Source organism: Vulpes vulpes, chromosome 4 (genome assembly GCF_048418805.1).
Source record: "Vulpes vulpes isolate BD-2025 chromosome 4, VulVul3, whole genome shotgun sequence".
NCBI classification, from domain to species: domain Eukaryota; kingdom Metazoa; phylum Chordata; class Mammalia; order Carnivora; family Canidae; genus Vulpes; species Vulpes vulpes.
Window position 1 is genome coordinate 118,443,501 of NC_132783.1, and position 22,604 is coordinate 118,466,104.

At 50.4% G+C, this 22,604-nt stretch overlaps 1 protein-coding gene across 4 annotated transcripts in view; it reads right to left on the bottom strand.

Annotated features, from left to right (window-relative positions):
* Positions 1 to 22,604, bottom strand: part of ABLIM3 (actin binding LIM protein family member 3) — a 111,464-nt gene that overhangs the window by 8,035 nt on the left and 80,825 nt on the right. The window contains exons 9-21 of one of the 4 annotated variants that reach the window (XM_072756918.1): positions 20,384 to 20,442; positions 17,600 to 17,671; positions 13,079 to 13,234; positions 11,496 to 11,525; positions 10,886 to 11,015; positions 10,123 to 10,221; positions 8,630 to 8,677; positions 6,142 to 6,276; positions 4,610 to 4,674; positions 3,239 to 3,386; positions 1,991 to 2,020; positions 1,317 to 1,375; positions 468 to 528 (exon numbers count right to left, since the gene is read on the bottom strand). In XM_072756918.1, coding sequence (XP_072613019.1) covers positions 468 to 528; positions 1,317 to 1,375; positions 1,991 to 2,020; positions 3,239 to 3,386; positions 4,610 to 4,674; positions 6,142 to 6,276; positions 8,630 to 8,677; positions 10,123 to 10,221; positions 10,886 to 11,015; positions 11,496 to 11,525; positions 13,079 to 13,234; positions 17,600 to 17,671; positions 20,384 to 20,442 — 1,092 coding nt within the window. Of the gene's footprint in view, positions 1 to 381; positions 529 to 1,316; positions 1,376 to 1,990; positions 2,021 to 3,238; positions 3,387 to 4,609; positions 4,675 to 6,141; positions 6,277 to 8,629; positions 8,678 to 10,122; positions 10,222 to 10,885; positions 11,016 to 11,495; positions 11,526 to 13,078; positions 13,235 to 17,599; positions 17,672 to 20,383; positions 20,443 to 22,604 lie in introns of those variants that run through there. The other 3 variants (XM_072756915.1, XM_072756917.1, XM_072756916.1) reach the window with 3 other exon arrangements.

The window sequence follows — 22,604 nt, forward strand, 5'->3', positions numbered from 1 at the left end:
TCTGAGATTGTGAAGCACTTGGTCAAGATCTTCCATCTTCCAGAGAAATCTGGAAGGGTTTTGATGAGAGCTTGTCCTCCTGCCTGAGCCTGCTTGTAAGAGTTGGTGGAGGCCGGCAGGAGAGCGTGAAGCTCATGGAACGTTTGCTGGGAACAATGTGCATTTGGCTCTGAGTGTTTCCCTCCACCCGGAGCTGGCAGGCAACTCTAGCTCAGCAGTACAACTCTGCAATGGCTCTGGGAACCCAGATGGGACAGATGGCCTGGAGATCACCCAAGGCCAGGGACTTGAGAGGATGAGGGAAGGGAGGGGGAAAGGGAGGGAATGGGAAGTAAAAGGGAGTGTGGGAATTCGGGGTTTGGACAGAGCCCAGCATGGGGCCTGAATCTGTAGCAATCATTTGTGGAAGGTCAAACCACAGTTGTGCATCCAAAGCTGCTGTGCTCCCAGGGGAGGCTGGCACTCACCTCGCATGCCCCAGTTGACGGCGTTCATGCTGTCATAGTGGAAGAGGTCTGCGCTGGGTGTCTGCAGGGGAGACAGAGCCAAGGCTGGCCTGAGCAAGCTCACAGCTGCCTCCCGGAGGCACTCCCCCATCTCCCGAAAATGGCCCAGGGCGGGTGGGACATGGGCCCTCTTAGAGAAGACTCAGTTTCAAGTTGGGGGTACTTAACTCATGGCTACATCCCTGGTCCTAGGAGTGGCATGTAGTAGACACTTGATAAATATTCATTTCTTGGTGAACTATATGTCATACTTTCTTTTGTTGCTCTAACACCACTTTCCCTATGAAATCTGCCCTGGCCGCTCTATTTAAAATTGCAAAGGGCGTCTGAATGGCTTAGTTGGTTAAGTGTCTGCCTTTGGCTCAGGTCATGATCTAAAGAGTCCTGGGATCGAGCCCCGTGTTGTCTGCTTCTCCCTCTCTCTCTGCCCCTCCTCCCTGCCCATGTGCTCTCTCTCTCAAATAAAAAAAAATCTTAAAAAAATAAAATTGCAAGTTGCAATTTTAAACTAAACTCCCTATCCCCCTTATCCTTCTCAACATTTTCCTTTCCTCCCCTAGCAAGGTTTCCTACAGTCTCTACAGTTTGACTTGCATACTATTTACTACTTGCTTTCTGTTTCTCTCTACAAGAATCTAAGCTCCAAGGGGCAGGGGTCACTGATGTATTCCAAGTACCCGGCGTATATAAAAAGCTTTCAATAAATATCTGTTGCATGCCAAATGTCATGTCCAGGCTCTGAGTGTGTGGAGCTAATGCTGGAATTGTTAACATCTTGGGGGCAATGTCCCAGCACGGACTCTCTTTTACCCTGTGTAGCCCGTTCCTTCGGTAGGCAGGCAGGGAGGCGGATTTGGAGATGAGGGGGTCTGAAAAGAAACAGCCAAACAATTACCAGCAGCCCCAAGCCAGGGGTCCCTCTCCCAGAAGCAACCTGGCTGCAAATGGCCAATATTGTTTCCCAATCCCATGGGAAGTGGGAAGGGGCTGAGGCCACCAGCTCCTCGCTGTGCTCTGCAGACATGCAGCTGACAATCTCAGGGTCTCGCCCGGACAGAACTCCAGGCTCACCCAAAGGCCACATGCACAGTCTCCTGGCCTCACCCTGCGCACATCTATCCTCCTGTGGTGAACCCCTGTGTCCCCATAAAGCCCTAAAACTGGCTTTATCGTATTTACTACAGGTGGCTACAGGTGGCATTGGATAGAGGCCCTGGATTTGGAGTTGATCTCAAAGCCCAGACAGATGGGCTCCCACATCAGTGGAAGAGACACACATTCTTTCTCTCTCTCTGGGAACTATTGGGCGTGGCAACCCTGGTCTCAGAACCAATAGCTGAGGCCTCCACCTGACAAAGACAGTGGGGTGGACGATTTGAGATGGGGACTGTGCTAGGACATTACAGCTATGGGGGACCTGCAACCAACTCGGCTCTGGCTCTCCCAGGACACGACAGGATGAAGGGAGGGCAGGCAGGACATACCGCTGTCAGCCAGGTAGTGGGACCGAGGGGCTGCAAGAGAGAAGAGCCAGAGATCAGTGTTCATGGGGACAGACAGACATGGCTCCCATTCCTGGGCTACCCGAGCTGGTGGGGAGGAGGGGCGTTCTTCACTCCTTCCTTCTCTGCTCAGTTTCCAGCGGCTGTGCCGCGCCGCATCCTCTCTCTTCCGTCTAGCACCTGCTGCCAAGCGGGCGCTCTGTGACATTTGCCGCACAGATGCCATTGAAAGAACTGGATTTTGAGCAGCTTTGGTGCACTGCACAGAGCCCAGAGCCGGGGGCTGAAAACAGTGCCCCTACGTGGTCAGACAGGGAAACAGGCTCATCAATTTATCCTGGCTCTGCATTAGATGTCTTAACTGCTTGAAGTTACTTAATCATGCTTTGGTTTCCTCATTGCAAAATGCAGAGGGATCGTGTCTCCTTTATAGGGTTATTGTGAGGAATATGTGACTTATAATACCATAAGGTACTATTAGCACAGTACCTGGCAACATACAAAACACTCAATAAAATTGGCTTTATCATCTTTACTACCACCAACATCTTCAATCTCATCTAAAGTCAAGGTGCAGGATAGAACAGCTTATGGCCCGGAGTCCCTCTGACTTAGGCCTGATCCCGGTTCTGTCATTTACCAGCTTATTGATCTTGGGCAACTAGGAAGCTCTGAACTCTCCTCTACATAGTGGGGCGATAATAATCCCTCTACACTGCCAGTCTTGGTGAGGACCGAGAGTGAGAATGTATTTACAAGTGCCTGGCACAGAGGATCATCCATCAATTATTGAGTTGAGATAGGATTTCCAGGAGAACTGACTCCCACAGGGGTAAGAAAGGGAGGGAAGCATGTGTTTGTCCAGGAACAGGGAGGAGCTTACAATGAGAGGATCATCTCTGGGCAGAGTGCTTGCACCCAGTGTCTGCTTGTTTGCCTCCTATAATGGGAGGCTCACTACCACAAGAGGCAGTCCTTTAAATCTTCGAGCCATTCAGGGTATTAGAAGACATTTTTCTTTACATTGAATCTGACTAAAAGTCACAGCTTTCAAAGAAGAAAGTGACCACTCAGGGCAGAGTATGGTCTTACTTTGTGCCCCATACAGCACTAAGTCCGTATTCACTAAGTCCATATTCTAGACCCAGACAAGGCCAGAAGAGTTCAGATTCTTTGAGGGAGTTGGCAGGAAGTGTCCCCACCCCAGCGGACTTCCACAGTGGTGCTTACAGCCATTGAGGGACATATCATAGCCAGCAGTGTGCAGGGCCTCCCGGCTGCTGGTGGAGCTCCGGGGTGGGGTCCAAGGATCCGCATAGGAGCTGGACCGGGCCTTCATCTCCTCCTTCAGAATCAGCCGGCCAATCCCACTCTGGAGCTGGGCAGGGGGGAGGAGCAAGATGGAAAGTCAGAAGGAAGCAGAGAACACTGAGATGGGACAGGCTGGGGACAAAGGACAGGGTGGCAAGATTCTGGTGAACCTTCCCAGTGTCCCTCCCTCCCTGCAGCCTCATAGTTTCCTTTGGGACTTTGTCTCCCTTCCTCAAGTGGTCATGTGGCCTGGGGAGGGGGAGGTGGCTCTGGTAGAGGGCACCAAAAGCAGGCCTGGCTGACGGCAGGTGGGCAGAGGGTTCGAGCTGGGCCAGTGAGGGTGTCTCTTGGCACTGTTGTTGCCTCTCCCATCTTTTTTTAAAACATTTTTTATGGAGGTGACATTCGCATAACATGTAATTAACCACTTTAGAGTAAACACCTCAGTGGTATTTAGTATAACCACCACCTCTGTTTGGTTTCAAACAGTTTTTATCAGCCTACGTGAAAGACCTTGGACCCTGTAGTAGGCATCCCCCCTCCTCGCCCCCTCCCCCCGGGTATTCCCCAGGCTGGCTGTCTGGATTCACCCATTCCATACATCTTGTACAAATGGAATCATCTAACATGTGGGCTTTCGTGTCTGGCTTCTTTCACTCAACAGAGTATTTTCCAGGTCTGTCTACACGGTGCCTGGTCTTTCATTCCTTTTTGTGTCTAACATTCCATTGTACAGATGAACTTCATTTTGCTTATCTGTCTGTAAACTGAAGGACATTCGGGCGCTTCCCCCTTTTGGCTCTTGTGACTAGTGCTGCTATGCAGATGCATGTACATGTCCTTCTTTGAATTCCAGTTTTCAATTCTTCTGGGTAAATACCCAGGAGTGGAATTGCTGGGTCATGGGGGTAGTTCTGTATTTAACTTTCTGAGGAATCCCCAAACTGTTCTCCCTGGTGGCTGCATCACTATCCACTCCCATGAGCGGTTCATGAAAGCTGCTGGCACCCACTTGCCACTACATGAGAAGAGGCTCCCAAGCACAAGGCCAACGCAGTGGGGAGCCAGCACAGGATAAGAGAGAGACAGCCTTCCTATGGCCATGTGCCGAGCAGCTGGATCTAGCCATACCTGAAACTTACCCTACTGTTTGACCTTTTGGTTCTGCAAAACTACCTGTTTCTTTTTTCTACCATAAACGGGTTTGACTTTGGTTTCTGTCACTAGCAAATGAACAAAGGTGCAGGAACATACGGCCTAGGTACCTTGTCCAGGGGGGAGCTTGCTCACCTTGTGCATGCTGCGGTCAAAATCATCCTCCTCTCCTCCCGATGAGAACCTTCTGGCTCGGGGCACTGCCAAAAGACAGCTAGGATCAGCTTCTGCATGTGCTCCCCACTGAGCCTGCGCCAGGCAGAGGCACAGAGGGGCACAGAGCCGCAGAGCCCCGACAGGCGGGGGCTTCCTCTCGGCCAAACCACTTTCTAGCTGAGTGACTCTGAGTGAATGTCTTTTGGTGAACCCCCCTTGCTGGGGGCCCCGAAGCTCCTCCCATTCATGGGCATGGGGAGCAAGTGAAACTGACTGCCCAAGTGGCTAATGAGCCTCAGTACTGGGACTTCTGTTGCTGGTGGGAGAGAGAACTCCTCTTTCTGCCAAGGGCGAGGTGTAAGCCTAGCCAGGCTGGAGCTTATCTTGCCGTGACCAGGGCAGGGCCAACCTGAGAACGAAGTCACCCCAGGGACAGGACAAGCCCTGTTGACGGCAGTTGTGTGTCAAAAACTCACTCTCATGACCCAGAAAAATCCTTGTTTTGGCTTAAGCCAATCGGATTTCTTTTTTTGGTTTGTTCTTTTATGATTAAAACGGTCTAGGATCCCTCCTCCATCCCCCAACATGTATCTCTCAGGGATTACTGTACTTTGGGTTGTATTTGTGCTGTGTCTTATTTCCTTTTCCAACTGGAGAATTTTTGGAGGGCAAGGAAGGGACCATCTCTGAGTTCCTGTGAAGTTTGGCTCTGAATGGACTTTCAATTAGTAAAGTGTGTGTCGAATCAGAAAGAAGCTTGATGAAAATGCATCCCCTTGCTTGATAGGAACAGCTTGAGATGCCCAACTGGGTGGGATAGTGGCCCTGAGGACCACAAAGATCCCCTGCCAGGGGGCCCGTGAGAGCCTTCCATTTCGCACAAACTCCCTTTCCTATCTTCCAAACCGCTTTCCAACCCAGAGTCAAGGTGGTCTCTTAAATGCACACATCAGATCCTGTCACCTTCAATGGCTTCCTACTGTTTAGGGCAGAGAGCCAGTCCTCGGCTCAGTGCACAAGGCCCCGTGGAATCCAGCCCCTGACCCCCACCCCCTGCTTCTCTCCTTCTGTGGCTCCAGATTAAGGTGACAGTCCTTCATTTCCTCCAGGGAAACCTGCTCTCCCACCTGGGGTCTTTGCAGATGTGTTTTTATACTCTGCTGGCTTACCTCTCTCCCACTCCTCCTGTGGCAGCTGAGTCTCTGCTTTGAGGAGATTTCGTCACATCCCAGGCTGGACAGCATGCCCCCGACCTCATCTCCTCCCTCCTGTGTATCACCTCCTGGACATCACCTCCCTCTCCAACTGGAACCTGTGTCTACTCCACAAGGGCAAGAATCTGGTCTATTTTGCTTCCCAGTGACTCATGAGGCCCCAAGGCTGGCCCTCAGTACATGTTTGCTGAATGAATAAATGAACGACTATGTGAAGGAGTGGGCAGCCGTCCTAACCCTGTGTCCTCAGCATGGGTGATAGAGCTCTGGTCAGGGCCTCTTTGTGGGGTGCATTACCTTTGGGGGACCCGTGGTAGGTCCAGTACTCAGACTCTGCAGCATAGTAGGGGTCCGGTGAGTAGGCTGGACTGTACTTGGAGGCCTGGCTGATGTCTTCACTGGTTTTGCTTTTGGTTGCTGTTGACAAATCACCTGCAAAGGACCCAAGGAGAGAGCTTCAGGGCAGCAGAGTGTCCTGGAAGAGTGTGTTGTACACTTTTTACCTGCCTCTCAGCCAGACTCCAGACCAGGGGAGTGAGGGGACTTTGAGGCCAAGGTCTGGGACACGGAGCATCAGAGCCAGAAAACCCTCGTTTTCAAGCCCTTCATGGTACAGTTGGGAATCTGAACACCGGAGAGGGGAAGGGGCTTGCTGAAGACCACAAAGCAAGTAGACCAGACTTGGACCAGACCTCAGTGCAGGGCTCCTGCCACCACATTCCGTGGACTCCCAGGTCTGTCCCCAAGTGAACACTATGGCCATGGCTCCTCCAAGTAAGACTACATGGGCCCCAGCTGATTCCTTGCCCTTACCCCCCTCAGCCACTAAGAGCCTGCCTTGTTTTGGATTTGAGCCATACTTAGGATGGGAATTGCCAAGGAGGGCCACGTGGCATATCAACTTCCTCCTTGCACTGAAATGCCAAACCTTGCTTGGGGAGACTATATGGCCCAAAGAAAGAAACACTGGACAGAGAATCAACAATGCTGGGTTCTGGCCCCAGCTCTGCCACTTAGCTGTCACACTGGGCATATCTTGCCCCTCTCTGCCTCAGTTTCACTATCTGCATATCTAAATTGGTCTGCTGGGTCAGGTGCCACCCAGCTTCAGGCTTCTACAACATGGACCATCAGACCTACTGCAGACACAGAACCTCTCAGGGCAGTGAGTTTAGCAGGGCCCAAAACCTGGCAAGAGACTGACTAGGGCCGAGAGAGGGTTGGGGAAACAAGCAGGCCCCTGAACGTCTTTCAGGAGAGAAGAGACAGGGACAGTCCCACACCCTGTGCAGCCAGAGCAGCAGAGGGGCCTGGGGTCGGCCCTCCCCAGCAGCACTGGCTGCCAAAGCTTGCAGATTCTCTTAGACTTGGGTCCTAGGCAGTCCCTCCCACCCCGACTGCTTTCATTCAGTCATTTCATGTACCCGCTTATCCATGCAATCTACCTCCACCCCAAGCTTCTCCTGAACCTGCTCTGGTGCTGCCCCTCAGAGCCCACCTGGAAAATCCCACATGGTTCTGAGGGCTTTGAGACCTAGGGGCTTTTCCTGGACAAACTGGCCTTGTCAGGGCTGGTGCCTTTCTGTGGCCACTTGGGGTATGTGGCTTGTCCTCCACAGCCACACATACATATGTACGTGCTCATAGACATACCTGGACCCCAGCCTGGGCCCCTCTGAAACTGAGGACATTTGTCTATATTGTCAGGTCTTCACTCAGAGTCATTACTTATATTTCTATGGCCCCTCCACCAGCTCAGTGAGCTCAGATCCCAGTATCAGGCTGCTACCCCCTGTTTCTGTGCTTCTCTGATTCTGTACTCCCCTCTGTTACCCAGGTAGCTTATAGGCATGGGGGGGCAGTGGGGGGGGGATACAGGGTACCAGTTACACCTCTGCATCCTCAGTGCAAGGGCTGTGCTTCGGCAGCTGAGGCCTTGTCAGTGCATATTTGTGAGAAGGAACAGGAGGTCTCAGGGGTGCCTGATTTGGTGGTTCTCATATGGAGTGCAGGTAGGAATCATGAATGAAGCCGGTTACAGTGCAGATTCCTAGGTCACACTCCCAGTATTTCTAATAAGAAAGTCTAAGGTGGAGGAAGGGCCAGAGCATCTGCTTTTCAAGTAAGTCTCTCACGTACAGGTGCTCCATAGACCATTCTCGAAGAAACACTGAATGAATCAATGAATGAATGAACAAATGAATGGAAGAATGAAGTCACCCTCATCAAAACCCTGCTCCTTTCTCATCCACATCTCCTCCCCAAGCCTTCATTTACTCTCGGGACACTGTGACTGAGAATAGCTTAGAGCAGTGGTTTCCAAGCTAGACCAGGGTTTGAAATCACCCGGAGAAACGGTTACCAACAAAAATTTGAGATTCAGTAGGTCTGGGGTGGGGTGCAGGAACCTATGCATCCCACACAAGTCTAAGGACCGTCAAAGTTTGAGTATCCCTGCTTGGAGTGCTCCCAGGGCTACCCGCATTTGACCAGGGTTGCTCTGCCCATGGAACTTAGGACATCGGATGGCAGGGACGAGGGGTTGGAAAGGAGGTGGGAAAACATTTAGGGGACACGAGGGCTTCCTTGCTTTTTTGAAGTAACACCAAACTCCTCCCCAGTGTCACCTCAAGTGATTGGGGGTTAGCCAACAAGAATGCCCCGAGTCGCAGCCTTGCACCCTCCTGGTGGCCTCGCACCCTCCTGGTGGCCCCGGTAGACCAGCTGCACGAGGGCTAACGGCCCCGCCCCCTGCCTGGCCACGCCCCCTGTGTCCCGACCGTACCATGCCGCTTGTAGATCGGGGGTTTCCGGTAGATGTTACTTTCTCCAGCTGCCAGGCAGACAAGGAAGGGACGGTGGGGGAGGAGAGAGAGAGAGAGAGAGAGAGGGAGGAGGGGGAGGAGGAGGAGGAGGAGGAGGAGGAGGAGGAGGAGGAGGAGGAGGAGGAGGAAAGGAGACAGCAGTTGGTCAGCTGTTCTCAGAAAGAGAGACAGCATCTTCCCCGAAGGGCCACCATCCTTCCCCGGTGGACGTGCTCTTCCAAACTCAACTTCCAACCTCAGCCCGTGAGGTTCTAAGAAAGGTGAGGGGAGAGGAATGGATGGATTCTTGACGGTGCTGCGGAAGGGGCTCGGGCTTGAATGGTGGGCATGCAGGCACGAGGCGGCGCGAGCTCAGCAGGACCCCATGCAGGCAGGTCAGGAAGGTGCCCCCTGCCTCCACCCAGCGGCCACGCCTCATTCCACGCGGAAGTCCCCAGAATGCTGCAGCCCTGCTTCAGCATGACCGGCCTCCCACTCCCTCAAAAACAGGATGGGACCTTTCTGGGGCGGTTGAGAAAGGTATAGATGAAACAGCAGGATGAGCTCCTGGAGAGAAGCGAGTGGGGAGTAAAATCCTGAGCTCAGGGTTGGGAGACGGGGTTCCAGGACCAGTTCTGCTGAATTCAGGGTAAGACTCTGTCTAAATCATCTATAATGTCACCTAGCCCCTGCCTTCCTCTTATCTCCTATCACTCCCCCTCCTGACCACCACTTCCAGCCACGCTGGACTGCTACCAGTTCAGTGTTTCAGGGCCTTTGTACTTGCTATGCCCTCTGCCCAGGATGTTTTTCCCTAGGATCTTTGCACGGCTGGCTCCTAATAATTTTTTGGCCTCAATGTCACCCCCTCCAAGAAGCCCTTCCTGACCACCCTACCTAGCCCAGCCTCCCCCACCCCAGTCACTCTATCACAATGCCCAGTTTAATTATGTTTATGGCACATATCATTTCCCTGAAATTACTTGTTTGTTTACCCAGTTATTAACTTTCTCCCCATGTATAGACACCATGAAGGATCTGGGCTAGTGTGAGGGTATTTGCATCCCCAGCACCCAGAACAGTGCCTGGCTCTACAGAGGGAAGAACAGAAAGGCTCAGGGCAGTTAAGTAACTGGCCTGAGGTCACAGGCTTCTTAGTGGTGGAATTGGGACTCGGTCCCAAGAGTTTTGATGCAAAAGTGCATGACTTTCAGCATGGCTACTGCCTCGTCCCATCACGGCTCTCAGACATTCGAGGCACTTCTCTGGCTGCTTCCTGGTGGCCTTGATCAAGGCTGGCTCTGTCAAGTGGGTGGGCTTTAGCCCATTGGGACTGGGACTGCAGGGTGGGTTAGTGTGGGAGACTGGTTAGGGAAGGTCCCCAGGAACCGGCTTCTCCTCGCTGCCGGTGGGGGGCGCCCGGCGACCCCACGGAGCATGCACCCATGCCAGGAATTCCGGGCTGGCAGCCTACCTGGGATGTGAAAGTGCTTGGGAGCCTGGTAAGAGGTCGGAGTGGAGGACCTCACATCTAACTGGCTATGGTATGGAGAGCTCCGGCCACTCTCGGGCCCTGGAGCACGCAGGCAGTGGTCCCCAGAGAGAACAGAGGCACAGAGAAAACAGGCATTAACGCAGTGGCAGTTGAGGCAGCAGTGACATGATGACAGCGGGGATGGTAGGGAGGGGCTGTGCTCTCATGCACCATATCTGCAGAAACAGGCTTGACCCTCTTTTCTGGCCTCACCCCAAGGTCAGAGTTCATAGGTTGTAAAGAATCCACCAGACTGAGCTTCAGGAAGGTGTCTTTGTTGCCCTTGGCTCCCCACCACCCCACTCAGGTGCTTCTTTCCTCACCCAAGCACCTGCTTCACCTCTAGCCTCAAGGTGGCTGCAGATGACCTGACTGGATGGGGTAAGGCTGGGCCTGTTTCTGGTCCTCTGGTTCTACCCCCCAGATGGGGCAGGACAAAGGACCAGGATAGCGGAGTCTTGCAGCCAGGGCTGCTGGGCTGCCTACCACTCTCCTCTCCTGGCAGCTTACCACCCACCTTCCTGTGCTTCTCAGCTCCATGTGCCCCTTCTCCCCCCACTGCCAGGGGCATCTCAGGCCCAACTGGTCATCGGATGGTCACAGGGCTCCAGGGGCTGTTCTGTGATGGAGATCCTGGGGGGAAGCCCTGTGCTGTCTCTGCGGCTGGCTGTCGCCAGCCACTATGTTGTTCCCCCTTCCTTACCAGAACGGTAGTAGTGGTGAGGTGAGCGGGAAAAGGTGGGGGACATGCCCTGCCGACTGTAGGTGGGGGAGTCGATGTATCCTGGGCTAGAGGCCCTTCTCTGTCGGAGGTCCAGGTTCTCGTAGATGTCCTGGGGGAAGAAGTGGACCATGAGAAAAGCCAGCAAATAAGCCCAAGACTCTGGCAGGCAGGTGGGGGAGGGATGTGGAGTCCAGGATTCTAGGGGGCTGAGGATCCAAAATTCATGGTGCTGCCCTTCTGAATACAGCCTCCCTGGGTTACATGCACAGCCTGGGGAAAGCTGCAGGCAATTCTGGGGGCCTTCACCCATCACTCGCAGTCCCTTGACTAGAACCTGTGGGTCAGGTGCCTGGAATCCTGGTGAAGAATCACCGGAGCATCAGGGAGGTGGCTCCCTTTGGGTAGAAAGCGTACATCCTCTACTGTTTATACCACAGCCACTTCCTCCAGGTCATGCTCCCAAGTTTCTTGTCTGTGCCCTGGTCATGAAGGACCCTGGGAGGCTGGGGATGAGTGAAACCAGGGGTCCTCTCAGCTAGCATAAAGGGATGCAATTGTATAAGAGGTCTCCCCGAACCAGCTAAGTTACCTGGGAGTAGGGAGATAATGTTCCCAGCGACTTAGAAGCGAAGAGTTTGAAGGCCATCATGGAAGGAGCAAAGGAGAGAGAGGAGGGAGAGAGGAAGAGGTGTTAGGGAGTTCAGTGGAGGACAGGCCTCCCTCCCCAGGCAGCAGCCGTGCTTGGTGTGCTGGAACCCTAACAGCTAGCAGTGCCGGCAGGTAGTAGGAAACCCTGAGACTATGCCCTCCATTTACCAGCCCGAAATGGCCCAGAGAGGGAATGGGGGGGGTGGTGGCTTGGGGCCTCTCAGGTCCAACATGGTAGGGTCTTCACCTGGACCCAGGCTTCTCCACCACAAGCTCAGAGCCATTCCGTGATCCTGCCCTGTCCCTCTACCAGTTCATGACTCCTCTGTGGTTCATGAGGACAGTGTACAGGGTCACAGGGCCGGGGACCCAAATGAAGGGCCAACCCAGGGCCAGGCTGCTGCCATCAACATGGGAGCTGGCCCAGTGGTCCGTGTGGCAGGCTGGAGAGGGGACATCCCATCTGCAGAGGGCAGTGGCTGCTCAGCCCCTGGGACACCTGCCCAACGTTAACACCACTCCTTGAGTTTCCAAGACGAATTAGAAATCCAGGTTCTTATGTGAAATCTCTCCATGAGTAAAGGTTGGCAACTAATTTACATTTTTTAAAGTTCCTTTGCAAGTGAAACAAAACAAATCTGGGAGTTGGCTTTGGCCTGTGGGCCTAGTGTGCCATTTTGGGCTTCAGGAGCTCAGTCTCAACTTGGTCCCCTTTTCCTGGTCCATTTCAGGGGTGAGAGCCCAGAGAGTCTCGGCATTGGGCTCTCCAACCAAATGAACTTTCATTCCTTTAGAGAGGGAGGGGACAGTGGTAGGGTGGGGACAGGAACCTGGGTCTCTGCTCCCTAGGCCAGGGCTCCTACTATCAACAATCTCAGCTCAGGGGCCTTGGATGGGGTTAGGAGTTGCCTGAGATACAGACTGCCAGGACCTTCAGGGTAACAGCCTCTTGCCTTCTCCAGAGAACACTTGTCCAGCAACCACTTAATTGTTTCCAAAGCCACCTGATGCTGAGTTCTTAAAAAGCATCTCTTGCTTTGAGCATAGGGGCTTTAAGGCCAGGTACAGAACCCGGAGAACCCACCTGCCAGGGATTATAAACCTAAGTGGCCACTGAGCCTGTCAGGGGTGAGAGCCATGGCTGTGTATAAAATTACTTCAGTAGAGGAAATGCAATTCAAGTGATAAGTGGTCATAGGTTCTTGGCTTCAATGTTGGGGTACTTAGGAGGTGGTGGAAACTGGGGAGAACTGGGGAGCCCATGCCCTGCCTATAGGATGCGCTGCTTCCCCCTTTCCAGATAGTGGAAATACTGGTATAGTGTCACTTGCTCTGGTTTTTCAAGAAAAGCTAGATTTTTTTGGAGGAAACCGCTTGATTTTTAAATGTCGACTATAAATTCCAGTTTAAAGGAGTTGCAGGGGTCAACACTGTGGAGGCCAAAGTGCCTGTGATGGAGTGTCTGAGGAACCTGCTGGCCTCCTCTCCCCCAACAGCCCCGGAGAGAGGGGCGAGACGCCGTACCTCTCCATAGCCACATCTCTCCAGCATCTCGTCGGACGTGTATCTGGAATGAGGCTCGTAGGAAATGAGGTCAGGGCGTTGTACCTCGTAGATGGACTTAACCTTGGGGAGAGCTGCCAGGTCTTTGTAATTAAGGATCTCATTATCCACTTTAGCCTGGGGAAGAGGAAAGGCACAGGAAAGAGGCAGAGAGATAAGGGGGAGAAAAGAGAGGAAACAAAAACCAGCACAGAGGGGAGCGAGCCTCTTCAGTTTCCATGAAAAACACAGTATTAGGGATGGAAGATGCAGGGGTTGTTAGAATCAGGCAGGTCTTAGAGGCCATCCATTCCAATGGGACTCACTGAATGAGCGCATTTTACGTGTGAGGCCCTGAGCTTTGCAGCAGTTGTCTCCTCTGTGTGCCCTGATGCCTCTGTGCAGTCAGCGTCAGTGTTATTACTGTTTTCCTAATGAGGCTCAGAAGGTTCTGAGCCAGTAGGTTTGAATCCTGTCTGAATTACCCAGCCTGGCAGGGGTAGGGACTGCCTCTGACCCCACGCAAGGAGGACATCCTCACTCACAGCTCCTTGAAGTCGGTGGAGATGGTAAAGACAGAATTAATCACAGAGAGTGAAACCTGAGCTAACATTAGGTGAGCACGTATGATGAGCCAGACTCTGTCCAAAGTCCCTTGTAGGGCTGACCTCCCTTAACTCATGCAACTTGCAACACTGCTAGTGGGCACTAATATTATTTTCATTTCTGAATAAGGAAACACACACAGAGAAGTCAATGAACTTGCCCAAGGTTGCACAGCTTACAAGTAGCAAAAGCGTTACTCAAGCCCAGCCAGTCTAGCCTGAGCACCTGCCTTCCCCAGCGACCTCTGCTAGCTTCGAGGGGTAGGGAGCTCACTGTCTTACAGCCCAGAGAGGGCTGCCCTCGGAAAGCAGGCCCTACAGTGAACTGAGCCTCTAACTACTACCTGACGTTGGCTAAGTCCAGCCCTCTAGAACAGTATGGGTTAAGAGACAGCTTCCCCCTGCCTGGGACAGACCACTTCCGGCTCCCAAAGCCATGTCCTTTCTGTGTTCTGCACTCTCCAGCTGCTCCCTCTGTGACTGGCTTCTGCTGCAGTCCACCGGGATCTGTCCTTCCATAACTACCGTGACCTGCAAGGTTCTGATGTGAGATAAATTGAGAGGCTGCTAGAAAGAGACTCCAAGGAAACTGTATTATCCAGATACCATTCTTCCAGTGTTTTGGGGCCCAGGTAAGTCTTAAGGCCGAAACTACTGTAGAGAGAGCAACTTTCATAGAGACCTTATAAGCAAGCATTGCTTTTGGAAACACATTCCAAGGGCCTTTCCCTGTCTGTCCCCATCCAAATAGCCCACTGCTATTTGGGCGCTGTGCTATTCATTCTCCATTGCCTCTAGATCCACCGTCCGCTCCTCCTTGCCCTGATTTGGGCTCCGAGGCCCCGTGGACAGCATTAGAGGTCCCCTGGCTTTCAGCTGGGTTGGGCCAGCAGAGGAGCACCTGCAGACTGGGGCGGGTAGCGGAGAGATAGCCTGCGCCCCCCTTGGCACTGCCCTTGCATCAGTGGCTGTGGTGGGCGTGGCTCCCATCCGGGGCTGCCTTTCACAGCTCCAGCTTTCACCAGACCTTCAGGTTGAGGGTGGTGACAGCTCCTGCTGCTGCAGACCCTGGATGCCACACGATGTCCTCTGGGTCCCCTAACCCTGTCTACACCTCTGTAAATGGTCCCTTCACAGAACTGTCCTCAGTAAAACCCTTAGAATTGTGCCATCTCATTTCTGCAGAGCCTGCCTGCATCAGCCACCATGTCTGCCCCAATTTGGGGGTATGGAGGTCAAGGGAACCTTGCTAGGATAGTCCCTTTGCTGACGTAACTGCTGCCTTTTGCCATGGGATGTTAGATCTTGACCTTGAGAGCTTTTGGCAGCTTGCGAACATGTCTCGACCCATCAATATTCACCTCAGCACTTTTGCCCAAACCTCAAAAATACTATATTTGTATTTCTCTTTATAGCCACTTTGCTTATAGGGTTATAAATGAGCCTTAAGTCTGGAGGCACAGTGATTGAACAGAGGCATCCCAACATAATTAGCCAGGAAGGAGGAAGAGACACGTGGAGCTGGTCAAAGTCAAACCTCCTAAAGATGATTCTAGTAGTCAGTGGGGGTGGGGTAGGTGGAGTAGAGTTTGAAAGAACCTGCTCCCTCTAGGGGCAATGATAATTCTATTTTAACACCAAACCTCAGTATTTATGAAAATTAAGCCAATACTCTGTCTGCCTGTTACTGCATGTCCGGAAAGTGGTCAGATGCTTTCTTCCCTGAATCTGAAAGCCATGTTTGGAATGGTTTGACCCCAGACCATTGGCCCACATGATACGTGCTCTCATTCCCCAGAGCAGCTGAGGGGGGAGAGCTTATAATAGGTGAGAAACGATGCGGCGCCTGGGTGGCTCAGTTGGTGGAGCGTCCGGCTCCTGGTTTTGCCTGGGTCTGTGATCTCGGGGTTGTGGGATGGAGCCCTTTGTTGAGTTCTGGCCTCAGTGGGGGTTCTGCTTGAGACTCTCCCTCTCCCTCTGCCCCTCTCTCAAGTCAGGTGCTCATGCATGCACTCCCTCTGTCTCTCTAAAATAAATCAATCTTGAGAAAGGAAAGTACAGAGAGACACGTGCCTATGCTAGCATGCATGGGTAACTGATCTCAATGTATGAGCCCCCAGCTGGATGGCACAGTGGCAGGTGTCCCCCAGCTGCTGTTGTTCATCTCTATGGAGCTGCCCCTTGGAGGGGCAACTCCGCAATCTTTCTTCGGGACTCCAAGGGTGGACATCATCATGGCTAACTTGTTTCACAAAGGTGAGCGAGCTTCCTCAGTACTAGGGAAGACCAGCCAGAGATTAAAGGCATTAGACAATGCTATTTATCTATCTATCTATCTATCTATCTATCTATCTATCTATCTATCTATCCTGAGTTCGCATATCCTGGTAACTCTCTCTTGGAGACGTGCTCACTTTGTTAATAACCTTCTCATGGTGTAGGCTCTGAAATTTAGCTCATTAATCCTGCTGTGCCTGGCCCTATTCATAGCACCAGGCAGACGATCGTCTGTCTTGTTCTGGACAGGAATCTTCAATGAGTATGGCCTGTGATCAAAGTGCTTGTCTTCTGTAGGAGCCGCAAGGCAGTATTGACCATATGGAAGTTGCTGTCAGTGATAACTCTTATGTCTGATTTTCATTTGAACAGAGGAAGAAAGGAAAGGAAACAGCCCCATTAATGGGCATTACCCAGGGATCAAGGAGGCAACCGGATGTGGATTTGGGGGTAAAATAATGATGGAGCACTGGTGGTCAGAGCCCACCCAGGGCTGGCTGGTTTGGAGACTGTATCTAGACCTTCTTATCAGGAACAGTTTTCTTGCTCTAGACCATTTTGGTCTTCTTAGCTCTTCCAACTTGTAGAAGGCTAGAGCAGTCCACAGTCAGATGGCTCATCTCCTTTGTGTATCTCTGTCCTCCCCGGCTCTGCCTCCCTCACCTGCTTTAACTTCTGTTTCTTTCTTAAGGTCTGAGCTTAAATGTTTTTTCCTCAGGATTCTTCCTCCAGTTGGCCCTAGACTGTCTGTCCTTCTGTCTATCTGCATCATCATCAAAGCACCCTGCACTTTTTCTTCCTAGCACCTACCAGAACTGTGACTGCTTACCCATGGGGTTATGTATTCAGTGTCATGAGGACAGGTGTCAGGTTGGTGTGGTTCACCTCTATTTTTCCAGCACAGAAGCCAGCACTTAACCCAGAGGAGCCATGTAGCACACATTTGGTGAATGAATGATTGAATAAATAAATTACATATCCGAGGGACCTCTGAGATCACTTGACTCAACTCTTGTCTTTCCAGCCATGTCTGCAAATGATGAGTGTCTCAGTTTGAATGCATCTGGGGATGGGAGCTCATACACATGCATGTGGTCCTCTCCATCTCTGAACTTCTTATGTCACGAGAAAGCTCTTCTTTATATTTGCAAATCCTTTATGCCATGTTTCTGTATTCATACAGCTTCTTCTGTTCTGCTTCCTTATGACACATCCCTATCACTACATGGACCTCCCATCCACCCCCCACTCTGGGTACCACTCTGACTCCAGATTTTTGTCCTGCTCTTATCTATCTCAGTGAAGCAGTAAGGAAGGAAGCACACTGCACTGGTTTCAGAACTCACCAGGGGCTCTTCTGTCTTTGCACTTTTCTGTGTTCCTGCTAAACTTGACATTGTTCCTATAACTGTGTTTATGAGGCTTTGTGCTCCATGTGGGCAGGGTCCACGTGCCCCACCGTGTCCTCAGGACCCAGCACAGAGTCTAGCACATGACAGGTACACACAAGATATTAGTTGGATGAAAATCTGACAGCTGCCTTTGGTTGTCCTTAGACACTCGTTAGATACCAGGCCTGGGGATAAGAAAGGCCTCTGGGTGGCTGAAGAGTAATACATACGCAGATGACTCGGTTGGGTGACCCAATGCTGGATCCGGGGGGCGAGATGGAAGTTTCGGACGTCCGTCTATGCTGTGGGAGAAACAGAAGGAGTGAGAAGCTGCACCTCCAGCCGGTGGGGAGGAGGGATGAGGAGGAAGAAGACAGCTCCGCAGGAACAGCGGCAACACGGTTAAATGTACTTGCTGGCACTCTGTACTTTGTCTTTTTTTCCTTTAAAATCAGTGTCTGGGTGTGAACGAAATTGGATATGTGCAGGACTTCATGCTGTTGGACATAATTTGGATTTGTGGGTTTTTTTTAATGTATTTGTAATTGGCCTTTAAGATAGGCATGTATACATAAAACTTTTTCATTTGGGGTTGACCTGCCACATATTAACTTTAACTGAGTAAAATTGGTTAGTACTCATTCCTTAGTTTGTTTATATAAAATGCACAAGCACAGTTGAACTACCTGGAATTGCATTAAGTACTGATTCTTTACAGTGTACCATCAAATTAACATCAGCCTAAGTGATAAACTTAAAAAAGGCTTTCCTTGAGCAAGGGCGGTGATGCATTAATGGCTCCCTCAGCAGGAGGGCAGTACCGTAACCTCTGTGCAAGCTGCGAGAGCAGCTGTGTGTTGTAGTCAAAATGCAAAAGGACAGGGAACCAGGGACCACTAGTCAACTATGTGATTGAAGAGATCCCAGATTCCCGATCTATAAAGTGAAGGGGCTTCTCTGAGGGACTGCGAAATTGCCTGCCAGATCTCTCAGGCCACGATTTAGAATTAAAGCATTTTACCCAGGGCTCTATAGCAGTGTCCCCCAAACCGCATTGTGAACTAGTGGTGGCTCTGGCAAGATGAAGTTAGGGGGAGCGTTTGATAATATTGAGTTGCAGAATGGGACAGTAAAATGTGAAACTGTATTCATTCCTCTTGGGTACATGAAGGAGGAAGTCTTAACTTGATGCTGATATATTTCAGCAACTATCTGACAGTTGTTATTCATCACTCCCCCCCCCCCTTTTTAAACAAAGAGGGTACAGGCAATACCATTTAGCCAGAATTTCTAAGATTTATTTATTTATTTATTTATTTTTTTAAAGATTTTATTTATTTATTCATGAGAGAGAGAGAGAGAGAGGCAGAGACACAAGCAGAGAGAGAAGCAGGCTCCAAGCAGGGAGCCCCATGTGGGACTCGATCCCGGGACTCCAGGATCACACCCGGGCTGCAGGCATCGCTAAACCGCTGCGCCACCGGGGCTGCCCTAAGATTTATTTTTAAGAAACATTTCATTTTCATTAAATGTATTTTATGGTTACCTCCTATTTATAGCAAGTGATACTGGTCTACTCCGCGATGTCAAATTTTATTTTATTTATTTAAAAAAAATTTAAATTTATGATAGTCACAGAGAGAGAGAGAGAGAGAGAGAGAGAGAGGCAGAGACACAGGCAGAGGGAGAAGCAGACTCCACGCACCGGAAGCCCGATGTGGGATTCAACCCCGGGTCTCCAGGATCGCACCCTGGGCCAAAGGCAGGCGCCAAACTGCTGCGCCACCCAGGGATCCCCTCAAGTTTTATTTTAAAAGAAGTTCCGGGGCAGCCCCGGTGGTGCAGCGGTTTAGTGCTGCCTGCAGCCCCAGGTGTGATCCTGGGGGCCTGGGATCGAGTCCCACATCGGGCTCCCTGCATGGAGCCTGCTTCTCCCTCTGCCTGTGTCTCTGCCTTTCTCTCTCTCTCTGAATAAATAAATAAATAAATAAAACATCTTAAAAAAAAATAAAAGAAGTTCCGTTAAGTAAAGAGTGGTAGGTTGATTTAAAGGAGAATATTAAGTATATAATGACACAGGTAATGCACAGATGTGGCAAAAACATCAGGGTTGTAGAAGGATAACTGAACTTGAGAAATGCCACCAAAAAGTAGAATTGAAGAAGGAAAGGGCAATTAGGTCTTTTTACATCTTAAATGGGAGAGAAGTTGGGAGAAACATGGGAAAAAAACCTCACGGCTCAAGCAAAATTATACATCAATAGTCACGTTATTTTGCAAAACGTAGAGGCACTTTGGACATCTTCAAGTGCCTGTCCCCAACAGGCACACACAACTTTCTCCTCTGCAGTGTTAAGGACTCAGGAGCTGGGCTCTTCCCTGCAGTCCTTAGATCAAGAGCCCAGATTCATGGGCTTCTTGGTACAAGTCAGAGCACAGTGCTTTGGAGAGATGCAGGACCCCAGCTGGCCAAGCATGTGCATGGGGACATTGGCTGTGCTTCTGCCTTCTGCATTACTGTGGGCATATCACCACCCTCTTTAGACTTTGAATTTCTCACAAGCAAAGAGAAGATACAATTCCTTGCCCCATCTGATCCACGGGGTTAAAAAAATCAAGTCAGCCAGTGGCTGTGAAGATGCTTTGCCAACTGCCAATTCCTGTATCAACACTATTATCCCCAGTAAAGGATGTGAGGCTGGAGAAAACCCCCAGCATAAGTGCTTCAAAGAGGCCACCATCTTGGTGAGCAATGCTAATAAAGGCTAAAGCCTTGCCCCAGAAACACTAAAAACTCACATTTATACAGTGCTTTACAGTTTTCAAAGTACTCTCACATTCAATGTCTTTAGCCCCTCAAATGCCCCATGCAGAAGATGTTACCATTAAGGAAATCTAAGGATACATGCATGTATTGGGCAGTATGCATACTAAAGAGAGACTCCCCACTAAAGCACAGTGCCCCCTAACCAGTGGCCAAGAGTATGGTCTGGTATCACCACCAGCTTGCTTACCTTTAACTTCTTCTCTGCCCGGGCTGCCTGTTTGCAGATGGGGTGCCAGACCTCAGAACCTAAGGGGCCAGGAAAATAACAAAGGCTCAGACCTCTCACACCTACTAGCTCTCTCGCCACCCCTCGCCTTAATTGACTCCCTCACCAGCACATTTGCCCTGCACAGCAGCCAGGAGGACCCTCTGGTGAACCAGGCTCTTTGCTGCTACATCCATCAGTCACTCATGCTCTTTCTCCCTGTCCAAATCCTACCCATTCCTCAAGGTCCAGGTCTCACATGGCATCTTCTTGCAAACTTTCTTACCTGCCAGGTGGGAGTGACTTCTCTCTTCTCTGTCATCCATAATTCTTTGTATCTTTCTTAACACATACCACCTCAAATCACAGTGGCTTGTGGATTCATGATCCTAACTAAATTAGAAGCTCCTCTGGGCAAGGGCTGAGCTTTATTCATTGCTGGCTCTCCCGCAGCATCCAGCATGGGATTTTGCTCTCAGCAGAGGCTCTATCCATGTTTGTGGGGTGAACAGATGAGTGGATGATTGGCAGTGAGTGACGCGTAGCAGGTGGTCAACAAATATTTGTTGAATGAATGAATGGCAGGGGAGGTTAAATAAAGTGACAGACTGTGGTGAACTCCAACCTTTCTTTCTCTTCAAAGACTTATGACACTATACTAGACCTATTACACTGAAGGGGTGTGTGTCATGGTGTACAGTATGCTTGAGAGCACTGTCTTGACCTGCTAATTCCCAAGAAGCTCCAGACTCTTCAAATTTAGTATGTTGCAAATGCCTACATTTTATTGTTGGGTATGGGGGTGGGGAGGTGTCCAATTGGCCAGCCCCAAACTTGAGAGGCCAATTTGGAAAGGCATGAGCAACAGGTGGCTGGTCACATGTTGAGGAGAAGCCCCAAATATTACACATTCCCAAAAGAAGAGACAGGTGTCTTGGATTAGAAGGAAGAGTAGGAACATATTATCCCTCTGGTGCCATTCCTCTTATTACCAGCCCGAAAAGGAAAGGAGCCAGCAAATGGCTGGGTTTCTGAACACCCAGATGGCATTTGTTTGTCTGACTTTGTTTTTAGGATATACTTTCCATTATGGTTTGTTGCCTGGAACCCCCAGGACTGGCGCTGGCCAAGCTACGGGGGGAGGGGATGTTGTAAAGTTGAAAAATTAGCCCCCAAATGGAGATGGAGAGAGGATAGGCCTGAAGTAAGGAGCCCAAGGTCTTGTTTCTGGAGCCAGGATTCCTGCCTCTGCTTGGCCCCTGACATATTCTCTCTTCAGTCTTGGTTTCTTCATCTGAATAACAGTGAGGTGGGATCTGGATGGTCTTGGAGATTGTTTTCATCTCCAAAGTTTTAATTCTAGGCCCAGCTTGTCATTTATGAGACAGGGATCTTTCGGTTTTGTTTGCTAATTTTCTTTTTTCTTTTCTTTTCTTTTCTTTTCTTTTCTTTTCTTTTCTTTTCTTTTCTTTTATTTTTTTCTTTTCTTTTCTTTCTTTCTTTTCTTTCTTTCTTTCTTTCTTTCTTTCTTTCTTTCTTTCTTTCTTTCTTTCTTTTATTGGAGTTCAATTTGCCAACATATAGCACAACACCCAGGCTCATCCCGCCAAGTGCCCCCCTCAGTGCCCATCACCCCATCACCCCAACCCCCTGCCCACCTCCCTTTCCACTACCCCTTGTTCATTTCCCAGAGTTATGAGTCTCTCATGTTTTGTCACCCTCACTGATATTTTCGCTCATTTTCTCTCCTTTCCCCTTTATTCCCTTTCACTATTTTTTATATTCCCCAAATGAATGAGACCATATAATGTTTGTCCTTCTCTGATTGACTTATTTCACTCAGCATAATACCCTCCAGTTCCATCCACGTTGAAGCAAATTTTTGCAAATGACGTATCAGATAAAGGGCTAGTATCCAAGATCTATAAAGAACTTATTAAACTCAACAGCAAAGAAACAATCCAATCATGAAATGGGCAAAAGACATGAACAGAAATCTCACAGAGGAAGACACAGAAAAGGCCAAAAAGCACATGAGAAAATGCCCCGCATCACTTGCCATCAGGGAAATACAAGTCAAAAACACAATGAGATACCACCTCACACCAGTGAGAATGTGAAAACTAACAAGGAAACAACACATGCTTGAGAGGATGTGGAGAAAGGGGAACCCTCTTGCACTGTTGGTGGGAATGTGAACTGG